Source organism: Macrosteles quadrilineatus, unplaced genomic scaffold (genome assembly GCF_028750875.1).
Source record: "Macrosteles quadrilineatus isolate MER2022 unplaced genomic scaffold, UCM_ALF_1.0 Scaffold_9__3_contigs__length_116548681, whole genome shotgun sequence".
In the NCBI taxonomy this organism is placed as follows: Eukaryota; Metazoa; Arthropoda; class Insecta; order Hemiptera; family Cicadellidae; genus Macrosteles; species Macrosteles quadrilineatus.
This window is the reverse complement of record NW_026542602.1, coordinates 111186798-111206706: the sequence shown is the minus strand read 5'-3', so window position 1 is coordinate 111206706 and position 19909 is coordinate 111186798. Positions and strand designations below refer to the sequence as shown.

The 19909-nt window shown below is 34.9% G+C and overlaps 1 protein-coding gene across 2 annotated transcripts; it reads right to left on the bottom strand.

The window, feature by feature from the left end:
• Positions 1–10168: 10168 nt before the first annotated feature.
• Positions 10169–17800, bottom strand: LOC129003002 (mitochondrial ribonuclease P protein 1 homolog). Of its 2 annotated transcripts, XR_008491609.1 has the most exons (4): positions 16617–17800; positions 13101–13415; positions 10823–10873; positions 10169–10346 (listed from the first exon to the last, which is right to left on the bottom strand). XR_008491609.1 is itself a non-coding variant. In XM_054431180.1 (3 exons), the coding sequence occupies exons 1-2, from the start codon at positions 17737–17739 to the stop codon at positions 13105–13107; spliced, it is 1434 nt and encodes a 477-aa protein (XP_054287155.1). In that variant the 5' UTR covers positions 17740–17800; the 3' UTR covers positions 10169–10346; positions 13101–13104. The 2 variants fall into 2 exon arrangements, 1 of the variants encoding a protein (XP_054287155.1); XM_054431180.1 differs by lacking the exon at positions 10823–10873.
• Positions 17801–19909: the final 2109 nt, after the last annotated feature.

Here is a 19909-nt window from a genome sequence, read left to right as displayed (position 1 = left end):
CAATCAAGCAGGCTAAGGCTAAAACATTACAGACTATACACATGTTGGACGAACTTGTTACTTTACGTTTTGGTGTAAGGTATGTAGTAAGTTAGCTTAAATAAAAAAATAATAGTTTACTTTAACAGTTCCAAAAACTATATCACACCAAAAGGACATCTGTACGTTCCACTAAAGATTCATTCAAAATTGATAGAAACCTAAACGAAACACACCAAATAAGTTATGGGTTTGTGCATTTTTACAAAAAAGTGTATAGCCAAAAGAAAATTACTCTAGACCCACAACAACATAAATTAAATTTTCAATGAATACTTAGATTTTCTGCTACCCAGATCATAAAGGTGTTTTTCCTTATCTTTAAAATTTTACTTTAAATTAAAGAAATAATGCAGATATACCCAAGACCTTCTAAAGTACACTGTTATAAGTAAGTGGGTTATTCTCTTTAAAGATAACATAGGGACAATGTACTGCATTCAGTATTACATTATAAATAAAAATGCCTTTATTTATCAAGCGTTTCTCAGTACAACTGCTTTTCAGAACAGCTTTCAATTTACATTATAAAATAATAACGCAATATATCAAATTTAATTGTTTAAATATGTTGTGAAAACAAAATGATTAAATTACAAATCGATTTATTTTTCTGTAACATCAAACATTTACATAATATAACTTTTCACGTGTATTCGAGGTGGTGTGTGAACACATTCAAGTTTTGTCCCTTTTCGTGTTTAATTTCGTGTATCGAGATAAAATAACATTTTATACCGAGATTTATCGAGTCTGCAGAAACAATTAATTAGTAAAACACTCCGTTTTCAAATTACTGTTGAGACATGAATAGATTAATATTTTTAAATTTAAAATGCCTTCCTTCCATGTGTATTGCATTACTTAAAGACTGGCGACATCTTCGGCCCCATCTCTGAGTCAAAATTGAACTGTCATAATTATCAAAATTAAAACAAAGGTCTAAAAACCTTTTAAGCCCATTAAGATTGTCTGAGATGGCGCCTTGGCTTAAAACTCACTCTTAGTTGCTACATTTACTTTTTCTTTCTAATAGGTTGAGTAGTCAGTGAGATACTTGACATCGGTGGATCCATGTTGACTTGTTAAACACCTACTAGTTTTGGCAAGTAAAGATAAGTAAAATGTGGTAATTTATAAAGTAAAAATATAATAGCCAATTAATTGAAAATAATTAAGTAAAACTGATTTAATGTCTTTATTCATATATTGACAATATTATTGTTAAATACACATCAAACATATACCATTGTGATATGTTGTATGCACTAGCTCCTGTTCCAATAACAAAATATTGAATTGGAAACTGAAAACAATACCTATGAATAATGGTGTACACCATTAATTTAAATAGTTGGTTACGTATAACATACGTAACTTAATACTGATAAGTTGAGTTCTCACCTTATTGTAAAGTTTGAAGCCCGCGTTGATATATATATATTTTATGTCTTTTTATATTTGAGCGTGTGCATACCAATTATTTTTTTTATTTAGTATTCTTTTTATTTCTCTACTAGCTGTACCCGCGGGCTTCGCCCCGTTTAACTTAATAAGCATTCGCATGGCTCATTCACGTCCTGGTTGAAGTTCGTTCGCTACGCTCACTCACCTTTAGGTTGGAGCTCGTTCGCTGCGCTCACTTGCCTTCAGGTTAGCTCGTTCGCTACGCTAACTCGCCTCCAGGTTGAAGTTCGTTCGCTACGCTCACTCACCTTTTGGTTTCAAATTAGCTGTTGTCATAAATTAAAAAAAAAATAATAGTGCTGCACCCTGTTGGTAATCCTTGTAACTTTTATGCTATTGAACATCATAGAACAGAACCAACTTGTTTAATTGAAACAGCTGTTAAGGTTCATTAATTCCTTTTATATTTGAAACTAGCTGTAACCCACGGGCTTTGCCCCGTTTAACTTCTTAATTTTCAAGATTATCTCGTTCGCATGGCTCAATCACGTCCTTGTTGAAGTTTGTTCGCTACGCTCACTCACCTTTAGGTTGGAGCTCGTTCGCTACGCTCACTCACCTTTAGGTTGGAGCTCGTTCGCTGCGCTCACTTGCCTTCAGTTTAGCTCGTTCGCTGCGCTCACTTGCCTTCAGTTTAGCTCGTTCGCTTCGCTAACTCGCCTCCAGGTTGAAGTTCGTTCGCTACGCTCACTCACCTTTTGGTTGCAAATTAGCTGTTGTCATAAATGTAAAAGAAATAATAGTGCTGCACCCTGTTGGTAATCCTTGTAACTTTAATGCTATTGAACATCATAGAACAGGACCAACTTGTTTAATTGAAACAGCTGTTAAGATTCAATAATTCCATTTCTCATTAGGTTAACATGGGAAACTCCAGAGCCACTGGGGCGGAGCCCGAAAGGATTTTTGAAATAAGAATATGCCTATATGTTAATCGGGAATGTCAGCTATCATCATGCCAAATTTCAGCCCAATCCGACCAGTATTTTTCGCGTTCACTTGTCAAAAACATACATCCATACATCCATATATCCATACATCCAAACTTTCTCATTTATAATATTAGTAGGAAATCATAAGATTAACATGGGGAACTACAGAGCCACTGGGGCGGAGCCCGAAAGGGTTTTTGAGATAAGAATATGCTTTAATGTTAATCGGGAATGTGAGCTATCATCATGCCAAATTTCAGCCCAATCCGACCAGTAGTTTATGCGTGATTGAGCAACACACACACATACACACAAACATACACACAAACTCACAAACTTTCAGATTTATAATATTAGTAAGATTAATAATACCATTGACTATTGGATAATTAATTGTCCAAGATAATACTTAAGCGAACAATTTTAACTGCTTAAAACTAGTAAAAAATGAAATATTAGATACTAAAACTACTTTATATGTCGATAGAAACGCACGGTCCGAACCATATGGGAGAGTTTTTCATCGTTAACTCTGAACAGTACGAGTAGATTTGTGTTTATATTTGACTGTGCTTTTTGTAGACTAAATCTTTCAATCGTATTCCATGTTAGATCTGACGATATTGGTTTACTCTTGAATTATAGTACAGAGGACAAATAATGATTACTTGTTATGTTAATGGTTACCTAGTTAAAACTAATTTTAAGCCTGGTTAATCAAGAAATTACAAAACTGTAGCTACACAACAAAATGCTTTCCACATAAATAGGACATTAGTAACCTTAAACGTGTCTTTAGCTGATATACTTAATACGAGGATAGTAAAGATAAGGGAGTATTTTGTCAACCGTAGCCTAATGGTAGATAACTAATGCAGGCGAAGTGAATAAATTGCCAGTAAACAAAAACAGTTTCAATAAATAAAAAAACCACACAGCACCGAACATATGGGGCACGATGTGACTCCTTCATTCTAACTACCGCAATCCCAGTACATATTCGTACGACACACTGTGGATTGCGTTATCTAAGGCTAGGCGTTCAACCTCAGACGAATGTTATTCATATTCATCCATTGATTAATGACCATTACTTTCCATTGAAAGTAAAAGCATCCCCCCATTGACCAAACTTAACCCTAGATTGGTTTCTGTTCAACATAAAAAATTACAGTTAGTGTAAGCTTATGTGGTTGGTATTCCTCCTAAAAGTGCGATTGACTTTACATATTCTATCAACATGGGCCTAATCATCGGCTAATTATTCCTAAATATTTTGCGACTGGTTAAGGTTCCATTACACAGTTATCAAAACCAATAACTAAAATGAATTTCATCTGCATTGAAATGCATGCTTTTGGTTAGTTTAAGAAACGTAAAGAAATGGAAACTACCTCTAGGTTTTACTGTTATATACTGCATCTCTCTTCACTATACAGGGTGTTTTTTTTTTTTTTTTTTTTTAACCTACATTATGTAAAAACCGCAATAGATAGAAATATGCAGTTTGCGGGAATCATCTATTGACGTAGGGGGCCCAATTGTTTTGAATTCAACGTTACATTCACATTCCCCCCTTCCCTCCACTTATTATTTTTTTAATAGCACGGTACCCCTTGTGATATATAAAATGAAAGAGCATGAAAAAAAATGTTTAGTGAACAAAATTTTAAAATTGGCTCATGAATTTGTGAGATATTCCCCCCTCCCCACCCCGGAACTTTACTTATCATACACTTAAAAATACAAAAATTAGAAAGTTTTCACAGTAAAATAAAATATATTTTAACATTCGAAGACATAACTAAAAGAGTCTTAACAATAATTATAGGTAACGTTATCCCTGGTTTTATATAGTATACAGTAGATTTCTGAATTGACTTGCAAATGAGTAATCCAAATGTAATATTTCTTACTATGGCTTAGTGATAAATCACGATCAGCTGTATTGAAGTAAACAAAAGTCAGCAGTAAATGGCTTCTAATGCTATTCAATTCAATTAATATACAGCTGTACCAAGTAAACAGCCAAACTCCGGGAAATGGTTCTATGGGCCAAAATAAAGAGAAAATCAAGAATATCATTTTTTCCCAAAATCGCTTTGTTAAACAGATATCCGCCATTTGGTGTTTTTTACATAAACATTTTTATTTTTAGATTTTTTCTACCGATCTTTATAAAACTTGGTATGTAGGTTAAGGTGTAGAAGGGACCCATGTTAGAAAAAAATTCATCTTGATCGAACATAAAATTTCAAAATGGCGGCCATTTTAATTTTTTATACTTAAATAACTCAAAAACGGCTAATTTTAAGAAAAAATGTTTAGAACGCTTTTATTTAGCATTTTTAAATCCCTATCAAAAAATACCAAGTTCAAAAAGATCTAATAAGAAATAGCTGAAATATTACGATTTTTAGTTGTAAAATGGGGTAGAATAAGGCAAAAGCTAGTCAGTACACTAGTCAAACTAGCCATTTTACAAAATATGTTCATAATCAAGCAAACTACAACAGTTTAAAATTTTCTCCATAAGAATAACATGGGAATTTTAAATTTACACATTTTTAAATTTTCTCCGTAACCGTTAGGCATACAACAAAGCTTCAATATACTATCTTAATTCTTTTTTAAGCTCTACAAAATGGTTGGGAGAGAAATTCCAAAATTTTATGTTTTTAGGGTCAACAAATGGGAAACCCCTATTTTTACCCCGTAAAACCCCCCATAAACCCCTGATTCCATAGTCCCATCATGCTGGTTCGCAAACTCATTCGAATAAACGTAGGTTTACATGTTTGTACCAAATTTCATCAAAATCGGATGATTTTTGCTTGAGTTATCGCGCTAACGGACACATATATAAATAAATATATATATATACTAGCTGTACCCACGGGCTTTACCCCGTTTTACTTCATAAGTGAGCTCGTTCGCTGCGCTCACTTGCCTTCAGGTTAGCTCGTTCGCTACGCTAACTCGCCTCCAGGTTGAAGTTCGTTCGCTACGCTCACTCACCTTTTGGTTGCAAATTAGCTGTTGTCATAAACTAAAAAAAAATAATAGTGCTGCGGTTCTGTTCTATGATGTGCAATAGCATTAAAGTTACAAGGATTACCAACAGGGCACTGCTGCACCCTGTTGGTAATCCTTGTAATTTTAATGCTATTGCACATCATAGAACAGAACCAACATGTTTACCTAATTGAAACAGCTGTTAAGATTCATTAATTCCATTTTATTATGAGTACTCATAAGGTTAACATGGGAAACTCCAGAGCCACTGGGGCGGAGCCCGAGAGTCCGATCAGAATAAAAACTACTTAGTTTTCCTATTTAATGCCTAAAGAATCAGTGTACCGAATTTCAGCCTCCTAGGTAAATGGGAAGTGGGAGAATTAGTGATGAGTGAGTGAGTGAGTGAGTCAGTCAGTCAGCCAGTGAGGGCTTTGCCTTTTATATATATGATACTAGCTGTACCCGCGGGCTTTGCCCCGTTTAACATCTTAATTTTCAAGATGAGCTTGTTCGCATGGCTCAATCACGTCCTGGTTGAAGTTCGTTCGCTACGCTCACTCACCTTTGGGTTGGAGCTCGTTCGCTGCGCTCACTTGCCTTCAGATTAGCTCGTTCGCTACGCTAACTCGCCTCCAGGTTGAAGTTTGTTCGCTACGCTCACTCACCTTTTGGTTGCAAATTAGCTGTTGTCATAAATAGAAAATGAAAAAAATAGTGCTGCACCCTGTTGGTAATCCTTGTAACTTTAATGCTATTGAACATCATAGAACATAATCAACTTGTTTAATTGAAACAGCTGATAAGATTCATTAATTCCTTTTAACCCTTTCAGTGCTATGAAACGATATATCGTTGTTTTAAAAAATCTCTAAGGGATATAGAGAGGAAGGTTATTTTAACAAAAAATAGCAAAACGGCCATTGGTGACCTGCATGTTCATAGGATACACTATCAACCACTTAGCTAAAAGATTCGCCCAATCCGATGATTTCGAGGTGTATGTCTAAACCAAGGATTATGAACACCTCACTATGCCCCAGTGGTTGTAGTATATCGCTACAAACACACAGGTCACCAATCATTTGCCACACAGGATGGGATTCGAACCCGAGCAGACGAATGCCACTGGCCAAGTGACACACGCCCTAGCCTTCTCGGCTATCTGTGCTTGAAGACTGGGGAGTCAAAACCCGGTATTTAAGCTGTCGCCACCGATTGCGAATAGATGGCGCTGCAGATGGTTGTTCAATGCATTACTAAGTAGCAGCACCAGTTAGTCATGGACTATTTAGATGCAATCTTTTAGTTTAAACACAACAGTGATCATAAATGTATTCCTGAGACTTTGCTGCAAAACATTAGTTTCCCTAAAATTGCTATATTACGATAACCTCATTCAACTAAATCAAGGTTAAATTCAATATTACATTGTAAACTGTCTTTTGATTTTATGAGATTTTGGTTTCAAATAATGCTATCAAAACATAAAAATTTATAGGAAAACCAGGAAAATTACAAAAAAAACTAAGTTTTATTTAATGTTTACTACAAATAGCGGGATTTATCTTTCTTATATATTTTCTTATTGTGTTATTATTCAAAATTAGCCTAATTAATAAAATAGTGACATGACAGTTAAAATTCAACAACAGGTAATGGAATTAAAAGGCAAACAAAAAAGTCTTACAAAATAAGAATTATTGGCCTAGCACTGAAAGGGTTAAACATGAAAAATCATAAGGTTAACATGGGAAACTCCAGAGCCACTGGGGCGAAGCCCGAGTGTCCAATCAGAATAAAAACAACTTAGTTTTCCTATTTAATTCCTAAAGAATCGGTGTATCAAATTTCAGCCTCCTAGGTAAATGGGAAGTGGGAGAATTAGTGATGAGTGAGTGAGTGTGTCAGTGAGGGCTTTGCCTTTTATAAGCATAGATTAATAAATAACTAGTGGTCGTCCTGTGGTCGAAACTCGACCAAAAATAATTAATGTACAGACTTCTCTATTTTCTCCCCACACTGTAAATAACACATGTGATTTGAATTTCTTCCATTTGTTTTGATTTTCTGTTTACATTTTGTTGTTATTTCGTCACCATCATGGCAACCCATATGCTCCATGTTAATTTTTTGAAGTTTTCAAATTAATTTTTTGTGCTTATTTGTTAGCCTATTTTAATTTTTAGAGGCATTCTGCACATCTACAGGAAAATATCTTTCCAACAGTATGCGTAGATTTTCTCTGCGATGCACACGACCTGAGAAAAAAGGTTTTAAAGAAACATGCTTGCCTATTAATATATAGATAGATACACCATAGTACCCTTTTCTTAATTATTATTATTATTATTTTTTATTAATATTAATTACAGTAGCCCTACACGTGAACAATATCAAATATAATATCTATATAAATTTGAATGGATGGGGTCCCGGGTCCAGGTCTTACCATGAGTACTACGGTAATAGCTTTTTTTCCCTGTGGGGTTGGGGTAATAGCCGGCCATAGAACGATTGGCACACATTTTTACCCGATTTGGAATAGCACGACTGGCACAATCATTAGAGGGGATTAAGAAGGATCAACCTGTAAGGTTTGGAAAGGCACGATTGGCACAACAGACCCGTTAAGGAAGTAACAGCCAGGTAGCCACAATGCGGGAAAATTGAAATTGTTTTGTCCCCACAAATTCCCTGCTGTGGTGCTTTTTGGAGTAAGCAAGGTGTAAGTGTGCGCGACAAATCTGCAGCTACGGTCACTGCGCTAGCTGGATCCAAATAAACTACACTAACCTAACCTAACATAACTTAACCTTTGAAAATACGCGATATTACCGGCAAATGACTTTCGTAGCAGAGTTGACTGGGAAGTTTAAACTTCCCGTTTTCCCTCGTTCAAAATTGTTGACCACAGTCTAACAATGGTAAATTTACAAAATGGTGGAGCTTCCAAAGTGGATAGAAAGATTCTATACTATAATAGATATTGGATTGGTTTCTTCTGAAGTGATTAATATTTAAATATATTATGAGCTCTTGATCTCAGGGAGGGGTGGTCGTGCCGGTTCGAATGATATATTTAGGCTTTATTTAAAATGCAGATAATTTAATTATTGTTCTGAAATAGGCTAGGTTTTTTGTAATTATTTATTGTTGTATTGTATTATTATTATTGTAAAAAGCTGGTTTAATTCACATAAATGACACTTGCCACAGTAATTTTGATTTTCTTTGGATAGTTTTAAAAATAATACTATATTTAAGATGTTATTATTATATTGCAATTTTCTTACAATTATATATTATCATAGACTAACCAACACAAGTAGACATCTAATCCCATTGTAAATTTTGAAGCTCGTTTTTCATGTCTAGTTCATGGCGCCACATGTGTCGACGAAATTTTGTTTATATTATTTTAGGGTTAATTTCTTGATTTTTGCTTTACTGTTTGGTTAAATAACTAGGGGACAATTTTTTGTTTATGATTAGATCGTATTAGGTGGTTAAACAAGGTTTTAAATGACTGTATTAACGGGAAACAAATTGTAAACAAAACATGACCTCTACATAAACCGTACAGAACTAACAATAAAATTGTCTTCAGCTGTTCCATTAGGATGAGAAATCTACTAAGGGAGTATGTTTTATCTATGATATTATTCTAAGTAAATTTGATTATTGTTGGTTTTGATAAGTATAATAGGATAGATCTGGTGAGAATTTGCATAAATATTATATTGTAACATAAAATAGGATGATATTTCTGTGGGGTGATGGGATATTATATAACAATGAACAAAATTGGAGAAAATAATACATTAACATGGAGAAGAAGCATATTAAATAACTGATAACACATTATCAGGGGCATTAACAAACATTATGGGAGAAAATATACAAAATAATAGAGAAATTAATGTTAATGATGAATGAATGACATGTAATATTACAACGGTAAAATTATTGTAATTTACTTTACTGAAGAATATTAAAATTAAAATTTAATTTATTTAGGGAAATTTTTTTCTGTTACGGAGGGGTCTTTATGAACTAGAACTAGTCACCGATGGATCACATTAACCATGTTTCCCTGCTGGCTTTGGGTAGACCATAGAACTACAACAAGTACAACTTGTTGTAGTTCTATGGGGTAGAATCACGGCCACCTTTAACTACAGGCTGCGGCCTGGTAGAATTGGCAACGTCTTAAGTGGTGTTGTTTAGTGACAGACGTCCCATAAGATAACATGGCAGATAGGTGACATCAACTCATTAATTTGCACTTTATTGATTTAAATTTAAGAACATAAATTTATTAAAATATTGAAAAAAAAATACAGATTTGAAAACCGAAACAATATGAATTAAAAATCTATATCTCTGTACCTACATTTTAAGCGGAGTCGATATTGTCATAGTCCAGTAACCAATCTTTTGTAAATACACAAATACCATTAGCTGCTTCCAAACAAAACAGCTGTTAGAACACCACTTGCAATTTTGCCACTTCGAAGGCCACGGCCTGGAGGTTAAAGGCGGCCGTGGTAGACTGCAGGGTCTGTACAAATGCTGAACAAAAGATTCAATAGATTCAATTAATTATTTTGTCAGTGTTTCACTATTGTTTTCCTGCATATGATAGCAACATTAGGATTAGGGACATCTGGACATGGACAAGAATGGTGGGTGAAATAAATAGTTAACTGTAATTTATGGTCACAATTTTACAAAAAGACAAAATTCAATAATCAAGACAATCTTACCTAAGCATAATACTTGACTATCTGTACAGCATGGTCTAATTTACAATATTGATGGGATGTTGGACCCATCAGTGCTTCAACACAAACTTGACCTTATTTGGCAACTTGAAGATCAAGGACCAACCTGAAAATGAGAAAAACAAAATCATAAAACTGTCATAATAACAGAACAATTAAATCTGCAAGTGCTTTGAAAATTTAATTGACAGCAACACAAAACATGTATATTTCCATTTCCAATATCAAGATTAATGAAATAGAGAGGTTACCAAGGAAGATTAAGTATCTTATAGACATAGTTTATCGACCTACCAAACAATGTCTTGGATGCAATAGTTATTTGTGTAACTACTGTAGTGAGCGAAGTGGCACTTTGCTGCACATGAGAGAAATGTTTACGCATGGTGGAAAGTTTCTTGAGTGCAGCAAAGGCAGTTTGCACTCACGTTACACATTATATTTTTCCTACAGTTACTATAACGCATATAAATAATTAGTCTTTTAAACACTGTACAACACATTTTTAGGTTAGGTTAAATCCAAACATTAAACAAAATGGGAAACGCTGCACCAGCTGATCATTGTCGTAATCATAATCACCTTTAAGTGTTGCCAACTTCACTTCTTTTCAGGCGTACAGGTATTAAGTACCTAAAAAAACACGCTGTTTTTTTAATGTTTGGTTAGAATAGGTACTTGAGTGTGGTAAAAGGAAGTAAAATCAGCAGCAATTAGCAACTTTCTGTACTATTTATAATCAGAGCAAGGAAGGCTACTTTGCCAGGTGACAGCAAGAAATAGTTATTTGCTTCTTATGTTAAGGCAGGTCTACACGCAAGGATTTCGCGTACGTTTTACCTGCGCAGGTAAAACGTTGCAGTCAAGTTGTTGCAAAGAAATGCGTCCACACAGTACAGGTTTCAGCACCAGCTTTTAGTATAGTTTTATGCTAACTTTCAGTGTATGTGCATGTAATATCATGGATGATGTGTTACTGTGGTCAATTTCTGCAGCCAGTGTTACAAGAAAGTCAACCAATTACATAATAGTTTCTCTGTTCATGTTCGAATCTACTGCTTTGTATTTTTAAAAAGTCTCTTAAGTCTTTTTCTTATCACAGTCAACATGTTCCTTACTCTTGACCCTCCATAAATAAGGAAAACTTCTGTACAATTCGATGAATTCAACAATAAATCACGGGAACATTGGCAAAAATCTGCGATCCGAATTAAAAACACACTTGTACCTCTGACAGCACGCTAAGACAACATGCATACTGGGGTTTTGACCGTGAAGACGGAGTTGAAACGGATGACAGTGTACACACGCAACGACTTGTCTGAAATCGTTGTCAAAACTATGCTCTACGCAATAGTTTTATCGCTCCGTCTTCCGTCTCCGCGCAGTTCTAAAAAATACACAATTTTGCGGTACACACGCAACGATTTGATCCTTGTGTGTAGACTTGCCTTTACATATTAGACTACACACAAATAAGTCTAAGCAAGCAAATTTTCCTATCATTTTTGATTCCCTTCATTATTTATTGACAAACATATTTGCCGGATTGAACTACCAATTTTTCTGACAACATAGGTCAAGAGTGTATATATATGAAGTTAAAAATAAAATACTAACAAAAGTTGTTTGCTTTTACATTTTTGAAAAATTCCAGGAAAGTTGGGAAGTTTTTTGTGAAACACAGGACTGAATTACATGAAGCCCCTTCTTCCAAACCCCATGAAACAGAATTTGGTTTTGCTTAGTTGTTAATATTTTCATAGAGACATATTACCTAAGGGTTCGAGTTTGTAGTATAGGTGCTAAGGCTCTTCACAAACTGGATATTTAATTAGACCAAACAAGATCAGTTATCTACATACAGTGACCCAAGGGCAAAGTATGCCTAAATTCAGAGCTTCTATAAACGGTGAAACCTCATGTTAAAGGCGGCTCAGATATAAAACTAATCTAACCTCACTATTAGATCTTTTGTCCTCTTATAATATACTTTTGCCTTAAGCAGGATGGCAATAGTTTAAAATCTAATAGAATCATTGGCTAAACAAGCTAGACCCTTGCTGATTCTGGTGACAAATTTCTGAATCCATAGAGCTCGTGCGTTTTCTGGTGAAGCCTGGGGGAAGGTGGTTATAACGGCTCTTAGATGGTTTTGTAGGGGTGGGGTTACACCGAAAATCAGTCTGCACTCTCACACTGTCCGAGCAACATGGCAGATTCACTCTTTTTAAAAAAAATTTGGGATGTCAGTTTGATTATCTTAAAACTTAACTTGTTTATACAGTGGTGTGAAAATACAATTGTTTAGGTATGTTTAAGACATAGTTTCGTATAATAGTAATGCATTATTTGTACTTGTTTTTGCCCATGAAACATCTCTGGCTCATTAAAGTGTAATTTTTGGAGTAGCCTATAGAGTAATATAGAGAATTTTATAACATAACTTATGCTATTCTCCGTTCTTAAACATTTTCATCTTCCTCTTAATGAGGTAAAAAATTTGATATTTATTGAGAACACTCATTTCTGTTATGGAACCCTTAATTGGTCTACATTAATATGATCACACAACTTGTGCGAGCAACCTGAACCGCCTCCACACCGCGGTCCGAACTCCGAAAAACAGAGAAATGTCTTTAGTCAGACTAGTAGCAGAATAGGAAGACGAAGTCAACTTCCCCTCTCGCCCTCGGCTCCCCACTTGCCACTACAGCCCCTCACACCCAGGCTTCACGAAGAAACGCACAAACTCTACGGTTATCTCCCCTGAATAAATTCAGGGTTACGAGAAGCAGTTAAAAACTCAGCGATTGGTGGTCATCACATAAGTAATTACAGTTCAGTAGCATGTACTTACTTCATTAGTAGTTCTTCTTGATAAAATATGTAGATGGTTGAAGAGTTGTTCCTCTCTTGTATTGTCTTCTAGGATCCCTCACGTGTTCCCCAGGTACACGAATCTTCCTTCGTGGAACATGCTTGAATGCAGTATCCCAATTACCTGTCACTTGCAAATCATGCATTATCTTCACCACTTGATTCACTGTTAGAGATTTGTTGCCCAATCCCCATTCAAGGTATCGATCCAAAGGCAGCTGAGCCATCCGTAACCCCTCACTCTTCGCTTTAGCCAAAGTCAAAGGCATCTGGTTCACTCTATCCACAATTGCTCCTAGAGAAGGTTAAACAAATCATCATCATTAGTTGTCATAACTTCAGTTACACCAGCCTCCGTATCGTTCAAGTCTGTAAAAAAGTCAATTAAGTTAAACTAGTGTACCTGTTGCTCGAATTCGAGCAATTGCTAAGTATTACAGGCGTTATTTTAAAATGAATAACAGTAATTAATAATAACAATATAATTATTAATAATTTATTTGGCCGTCCTGGTCACCATCTTAAATAGTCTCCATTATGTCGAACGTTTTTTGGTTCGGTTTTGATTTTGTGCTAAATTTTAGTATAACCAGCTGTTTCAAATATCAGTGTCAATTTCAAAGTATCCATCTGTTCAAATGTAAACAAACATTTTCTCCCTAAGAATAACATGGGAACTTTGAAGGCCACAGGGGCAGAGCCCTGATGGAACTCCAAAGTTTGTTTTGTTTGATGGCAAAACTACATGCTAAGACCTTTCTAACGACACCTTGGACATGGTGATCGGTAGCACCACCACTCCAAAACAGTTATGACAAAAATATGCCTAGCGTATTAAATACATCTAGATATTGATACTTATGTAGGCCTATGGACTAGCAAACCTGTCGTGGCTTTGCTCACAAAAATTTAAATTAAAAGGCTAAATGTATTTAATGTTTAATCTGATAGGCAAACAAATTTTTATTTTTTTATTTTTAAAAAATAAAAAAAAACATATTTGGGCTAGATCCATTTGTCTATAGGGCCTATTGATTTAGTTAAGCATGTGTGACTAACGAAGTTAAAACTAAGGGAAGAAGTCTTCATTTAGGCTACAACATGAACGTTTTAATTTTTAGTTTGTAATTTACTTCAACCACTAATACTTTACAATACTTAATCCACCAAATGCTTGAACTCCGATTTTAACGACAACATAGGTACCGGTACTTTTCATTCTGCAATTGCATGATTGTGGCATTGTCATTATCCTACAGTATACTCCCTCTTATCCGGACACCTTTTAACCGGACATCGGTTTAACTGGACTACACTTGGTAGAAGTGGCATCTCTTTATCCGGATAATTTTTATTAGCACATCAGTTTAACCGGACTAGATCGGCAGGAAGTAGGCGGTACTGAAACGACTGTTCTCATGGGAAAGATTTGAGACCAGTGATTACGTGTCTAAATACAATGCTCTCCTAATTTTAAGTCAAATACTGTATAGAGTATGCATTTAAACGGTCCGTTTTAACGAGATTTTGGGGACATCGGATTAACCGGAAAACCTGTTATCCGGACGGGCCTCGGTCGCGAGGGTCCGGATGAGTGGGAGTCTACTGTATATCTAGCTAGGAATAGATTGGATTGTACCGGTAGTCTATTTATCAAAACACCAATTATAAATATGTAGTTCTTATAGTCCAGGAGCTGGTTTGAGCATGCATGAAAGTATTACGCAATGTTTTTGCTGATTATTGTAATATGGACTGTGGTGATAAAAATTACGTATGTCGCCTATTTCAAAAGTGGTCGATAAGGTGGGGGTGAGGGGGCAAACATGGCGGTTTGCGATATGCGTTAAAACGCTGATATTTTGAAAATGGTAAAAGATAGAACATCGGTTAAAACGTCGTTGTAATTCTAAAAATGTGGACTACAATAATGGTTATTGAGTCCGAGGTCGTATCTCTATAAATAAACAAGTTATTGTATAAAATATGTAAAAATGGACTTTTCGTGTAGTTTTTTTACCGATGGCCTAGAATTAATTTGTGAGTGTCGCAAAGAAGTAATATCAAATATCTTTGCTGATAGTTGTATTATGGACTGTGGTGATAAAAAATATGCATGTCGCCTACTTTTGAGGTGGTCGAGAACTTGGGGGGGAGGGGGGCAAAGATGGCAGAACGTGCTATGCATTGTAACGACTGTAGCTCAATAACGGTACAAAATGGGACATCGGTTAAAACGTAGTTTTAATCCAAAAAATATGGCCAATAGAAAAGGTTGTTGGGTAAAAAGTTGTATCTTAACTAATAAAATAGTTATAACAATAATAAGTTTAACAAAATCTACATTATAGGCTACAGCTATTTTCTTCAAAAATCATATGGATTGTTGTTAAAAAATAGTGTAATTAGGCCTACTTAATTACACATTGCAGATACCTTATTCTAATCGTCATAAACAGTTCCCACACTCCGGACTACTCGCCTTGACTACTTCCTTCACCACTTCCTACGTCGCGGACCTGTCTCCCTCCCTTCCCATAGCATTTTAGGATTGCAGATACCCTAATCTTATCGTCATAAACAGTCCCACACTCCGGACTACTCGCCTTTACTACTTCCTTCATCACGGACCTGTTTCCCTCCCTTTCCATAGCATTTTATAATTGCCTTTACTATTTCCTTCACCAATTCCTACGTCGCGGACCTGTTTCCTTCCCTTCACATAGCATTTTAAGATTCCAGATACCTCAATCTAATCGTCATAAATAGATACCAAACTTCGCACTGCTAGCCTTTACTAGGCCTACAATGTATTTGAGTAGGCCTACAGGTAATCTTCAGTATAATCTTTGATCAATAGTAACAAGTGATGTTTTTCTTTTTGTACTGTATTTTGTAATTTGCTAGTATACAACTTCAAGCCTTTTGTTTACTTTTTCCTTAATTAAACCAACATGGTTACTTAGCAAACCATAAGACTAATGTTAAAAAAAATGTGATTTTCAGTTTCGAACAATACCTAATTAGATTTTTGTTGGCAGTTCTATCTGCCGGAAACTCGTTTTTAGGCCAGAAATAAACTATTTACAAAATTTGAAGAAAATCGTCGAAGCCGTTTTCGAGATCTTTCTGCAAGCAAGCAAGCATACATACATAGCCTACATACAAGCAAACATTGCTCGTATTAGAGTATAGGATACTGTTATTAGGCCTAAAGAACACACAGATCTTAAAAACCACAAGAAATATAGTAGGGCCCACCACATCTTGATTTTTTGATTCATTTAACTAGGCTAATTAAAAATGTGTTAGGCTATGCAGTAAAACACCTTTTCAAGCCACAAAAATAATTTAAATATTTTCCTAAATGTTGGTTATTGTCAATTCTCTGCGGAACTGTATCCAAAAATAAGAGTTAATAAATACAGCAACATGGGGTTTAATCCCTAGATTAAGTTACCTTACCTAACTTACAGCATCTACTATTATATCTTACCTATGATATAAATATCATCAGGATTAAACTCCTTCAACTCAGTACGGCAATGAGGTGTAAGATAAACCAGTTTTTCTTTTTGAAATAAGTTTAAATAGTGTCCTTCATGTATGTTGATTGGAAAAGCTGGATCTTCAATGGTGGGAATAGATTTTTTTAGAAAATGATATAAACAGCTATCTTTTTTGAGGTTGCAAAAATGAATATTAAATGGGTTTTTAGAAATTCGATTTTCTGCAAATAAGTAAACCAATTGTTTACAGCACAATTTGTTCTCCATTTGGTTCATATCGTTATAGAACCCACAGTCAATTACAAGATTATGACCGAACATCATTGCTTGAATCAATCTGTTATTATCATGAGCATTAATCGTTGTGTCATATATCCTTACAAATATTGTACTGCCTTGAAATCCATATCTTATGTGTTCAGCAGGGCCATCAATAAGCTTAAGTGTATTTTCTGAGCGGGCCTGTTCCGTTGCTTCTCTTTTCAGTGTTTTTTTTCTCTTTTCATTTAATTTTTTCATTTCAGTTTTAAACAGATACATTAAATACTTGCGTCTTTGACTCCTAGTCTGAAGAGCAAATAATTCTTTCCACTGTTCAGTTGACATTTTGGAGGGAACACACATTCCGTCTTGTCGCATCACATCAAGTTCTAGCATGAGAAGCTTAAAACTATTAGTCTTTTCTTCATCTCCACCTGTAATTTCGTCAAAGTTTATGTCTTCAAATAAATCTATCCCACTTGGGCCTATCGCTTGACTCCCTAAAGTACTGCCTATCTGATCACCTGATTTGACCATTTGATGTTGATCTTGTTTATTTTCACTGTATTCACACAAAGTTGATTCTGGTGTTTTGAAAATTATATTTTTGGCTGAGGTATCTGTCTTACCACAAAAGTTTTTGCTGTTGAAGTTAGTGCTCAATCTTAAATTTCTTAACACGTTTGAAGAAGCCACAACTGTGTGGTTTAGCCTATTACTGTAGTTGGAATGATTACAATATAGAGATTCGTAAAAATGTGCTATCTTGTTCAATATACACTGTTTGTTAACATTTGAACTTGTTACACTGGAAGAGAAGCTCAAAACTTTCAAATAGTTCCTGAACATATTAACGATTAGATTATGAAGTGAACCGGCAACTTAAAAAGGTATAGACATAAAAACAATAACATAACCTCACTTTACAGTAATGTCGTCGTCCCATCGTCTGTATCTGTATCTGTCTGTATATTTTTTTCACGTTTGTTTTTGGTAGCCCTAATTTGATGTCATGTAACTTAATTTTACAAACATGAAATCAGTAACAGCAATCATAGTAAGGTAATCATAGTAACTACCTTACTTGGCTTATGCTGCAATCTACTAAAGTATAACAAATGTTCATTTCATTCTTTTATATTTATCACCAATTCATACTCAACTAGCAAAGTTAATACAATTTTCGTGTGAAATCAATAATAATTCCAGGGAAACTGAATTTGCATGCTGTTAGACCATTTTGAGGTATGCATTTTCCCAAAAGTCCCTGATCCCCCCTTGTGCTTACCTCTGTCTCCACTCGCCCCGTTTTAAGATTAATTTGCAGTATTTTCGAAAATTATCTACAATTCCAAAAACGGACATGACACAACAATAGCTTTATAATCCTCTTTGTGATAAGATTTTCTACAAAATAATGTTCTTACCACTAGCATAGATAAAACATACATGTTGGTTAGTCTATGCCACTAGCCAACATGTTTATAGTACTGACAGAAAATTTACATAAGTAGGCTAATTAATTTTTACGGTCTATTTTTTTAGAACGTGTTTTTCCTTTTAGATTTTAAATCAGAGGTCTATACGAAAAAATGATTTTTTTATATTTTTAGTACATCATTTTAGCTTTAAACCGATATCTACATGTTTAGTAATATCTGTGTGCGCATAGTGTTTAAATTAATATAAAATACAGCAAATAAAAACCGTAGAACAATACAATACATCACGAGAAAGACAAAGATGGGCCGCTATCTTCACAGGTAGCCATACAAAATCAAGAAAACATTAGATAGGTGTGCGGTGTTTTTTAGTCAGCCTTCTTTAAGGTACATGCCATATAGACCATGGCCTCCACAAGGGTGGGGCTGGTGCAATTCTGGTCACAGGGGCCCGGATTAGTTATGTTAATTTTGTTTGTTTATTGAATATTTTACAATGTATCATATATTTTAAATTCAAAATAGCCTACATAGTTATTTCAAATTAAAAGTGGAAAAAATAATATTCATTCTAGATTTAGGTTTAGTTTAATTGGGAAAACTCACTTGACTTTTCAAATGTTTTTAATGATTTTAGCAAAAATGATTGTTAAGAAAGCTATATAGAGTATATAGAGTATAGACCATGGACCATCAAGCGAGCAGTTAGAATTGGAAAATTTGCAGCATGAACATTACCTAACTACCTACAAGACCGATAAACCATAGACTAAAACACAGGGAGATTTCCCTAAGTAGATTTCCAAACCTTATAAAACAGCTGAAGCCAATTTTATTGCTAGTTCTGTCACGGCCACCTTTAACACCAGGCCGTGGCCTTCAAAGTGGCAACATCGCAAGTAGGGTTGTAACAGCTGTTTTGTTTTGGAGGCAGCTAATGGCATTATGTATATTTTTTAATAATATGAAAGCTTGGTTTACTGGGCTATGAAAATATTGACTCCACTAAATATACAAAAATAGATTTTCAATTTAAATATTGTTTTGGTTTTTCAATTTTAAATGTTTTTAATTTCAATCTTTTAATGCATTTATGTTCATAAATTTGAATTTAAACTAATAATACGCGAATTAATGAGCTGGTGTCACCTGCCTGCCATGTTCATGGGACGTCTGGCGCTAGACAACACTACTTGCAACGTTGCCAATTCTACCAGGCCGCGCTAGAAGGTGTTAAAGGTGGTAATGGTTCTGTCTAGTGTACCTGCAGAGTCGTGTTTTGTTTACAATTTGTTTCTATTTTTAGGGTTAGTTTCTCATGATTTGTGCTTCACTATTTGGTTATATTATACAGGGTGTTTCAAAAAGAATCATCCGATTTTGAAAAATCAAAGCTACTCATCTATGAATCCGATTTGATCGAACATTATACTGTTGCAAAGAGGAAATTCTCAAGTTTCACGGAAAATATCTAAAAGTCCCATTTTCAAATTTTAACCCCCCCCCCCAACAAAAAATCCAAAATTGTAGACATTTTAAACGGCTGTAGCTAGAACGTGGTAAGAGCTAGCAAAGAT

Coding starts and splice junctions, on each gene's coding strand:
- LOC129003002 (XM_054431180.1), bottom strand. CDS start 17,739: ATGTTCAGGAACTATTTGAAAGTTTTGAGCTTCTCTTCCAGTGTAACA. Junction 13,416..16,616: donor TGATGATATTTATATCATAG/GTAAGATATAAT, acceptor AACCTTCTCTAG/GAGCAATTGTGGATAGAGTG.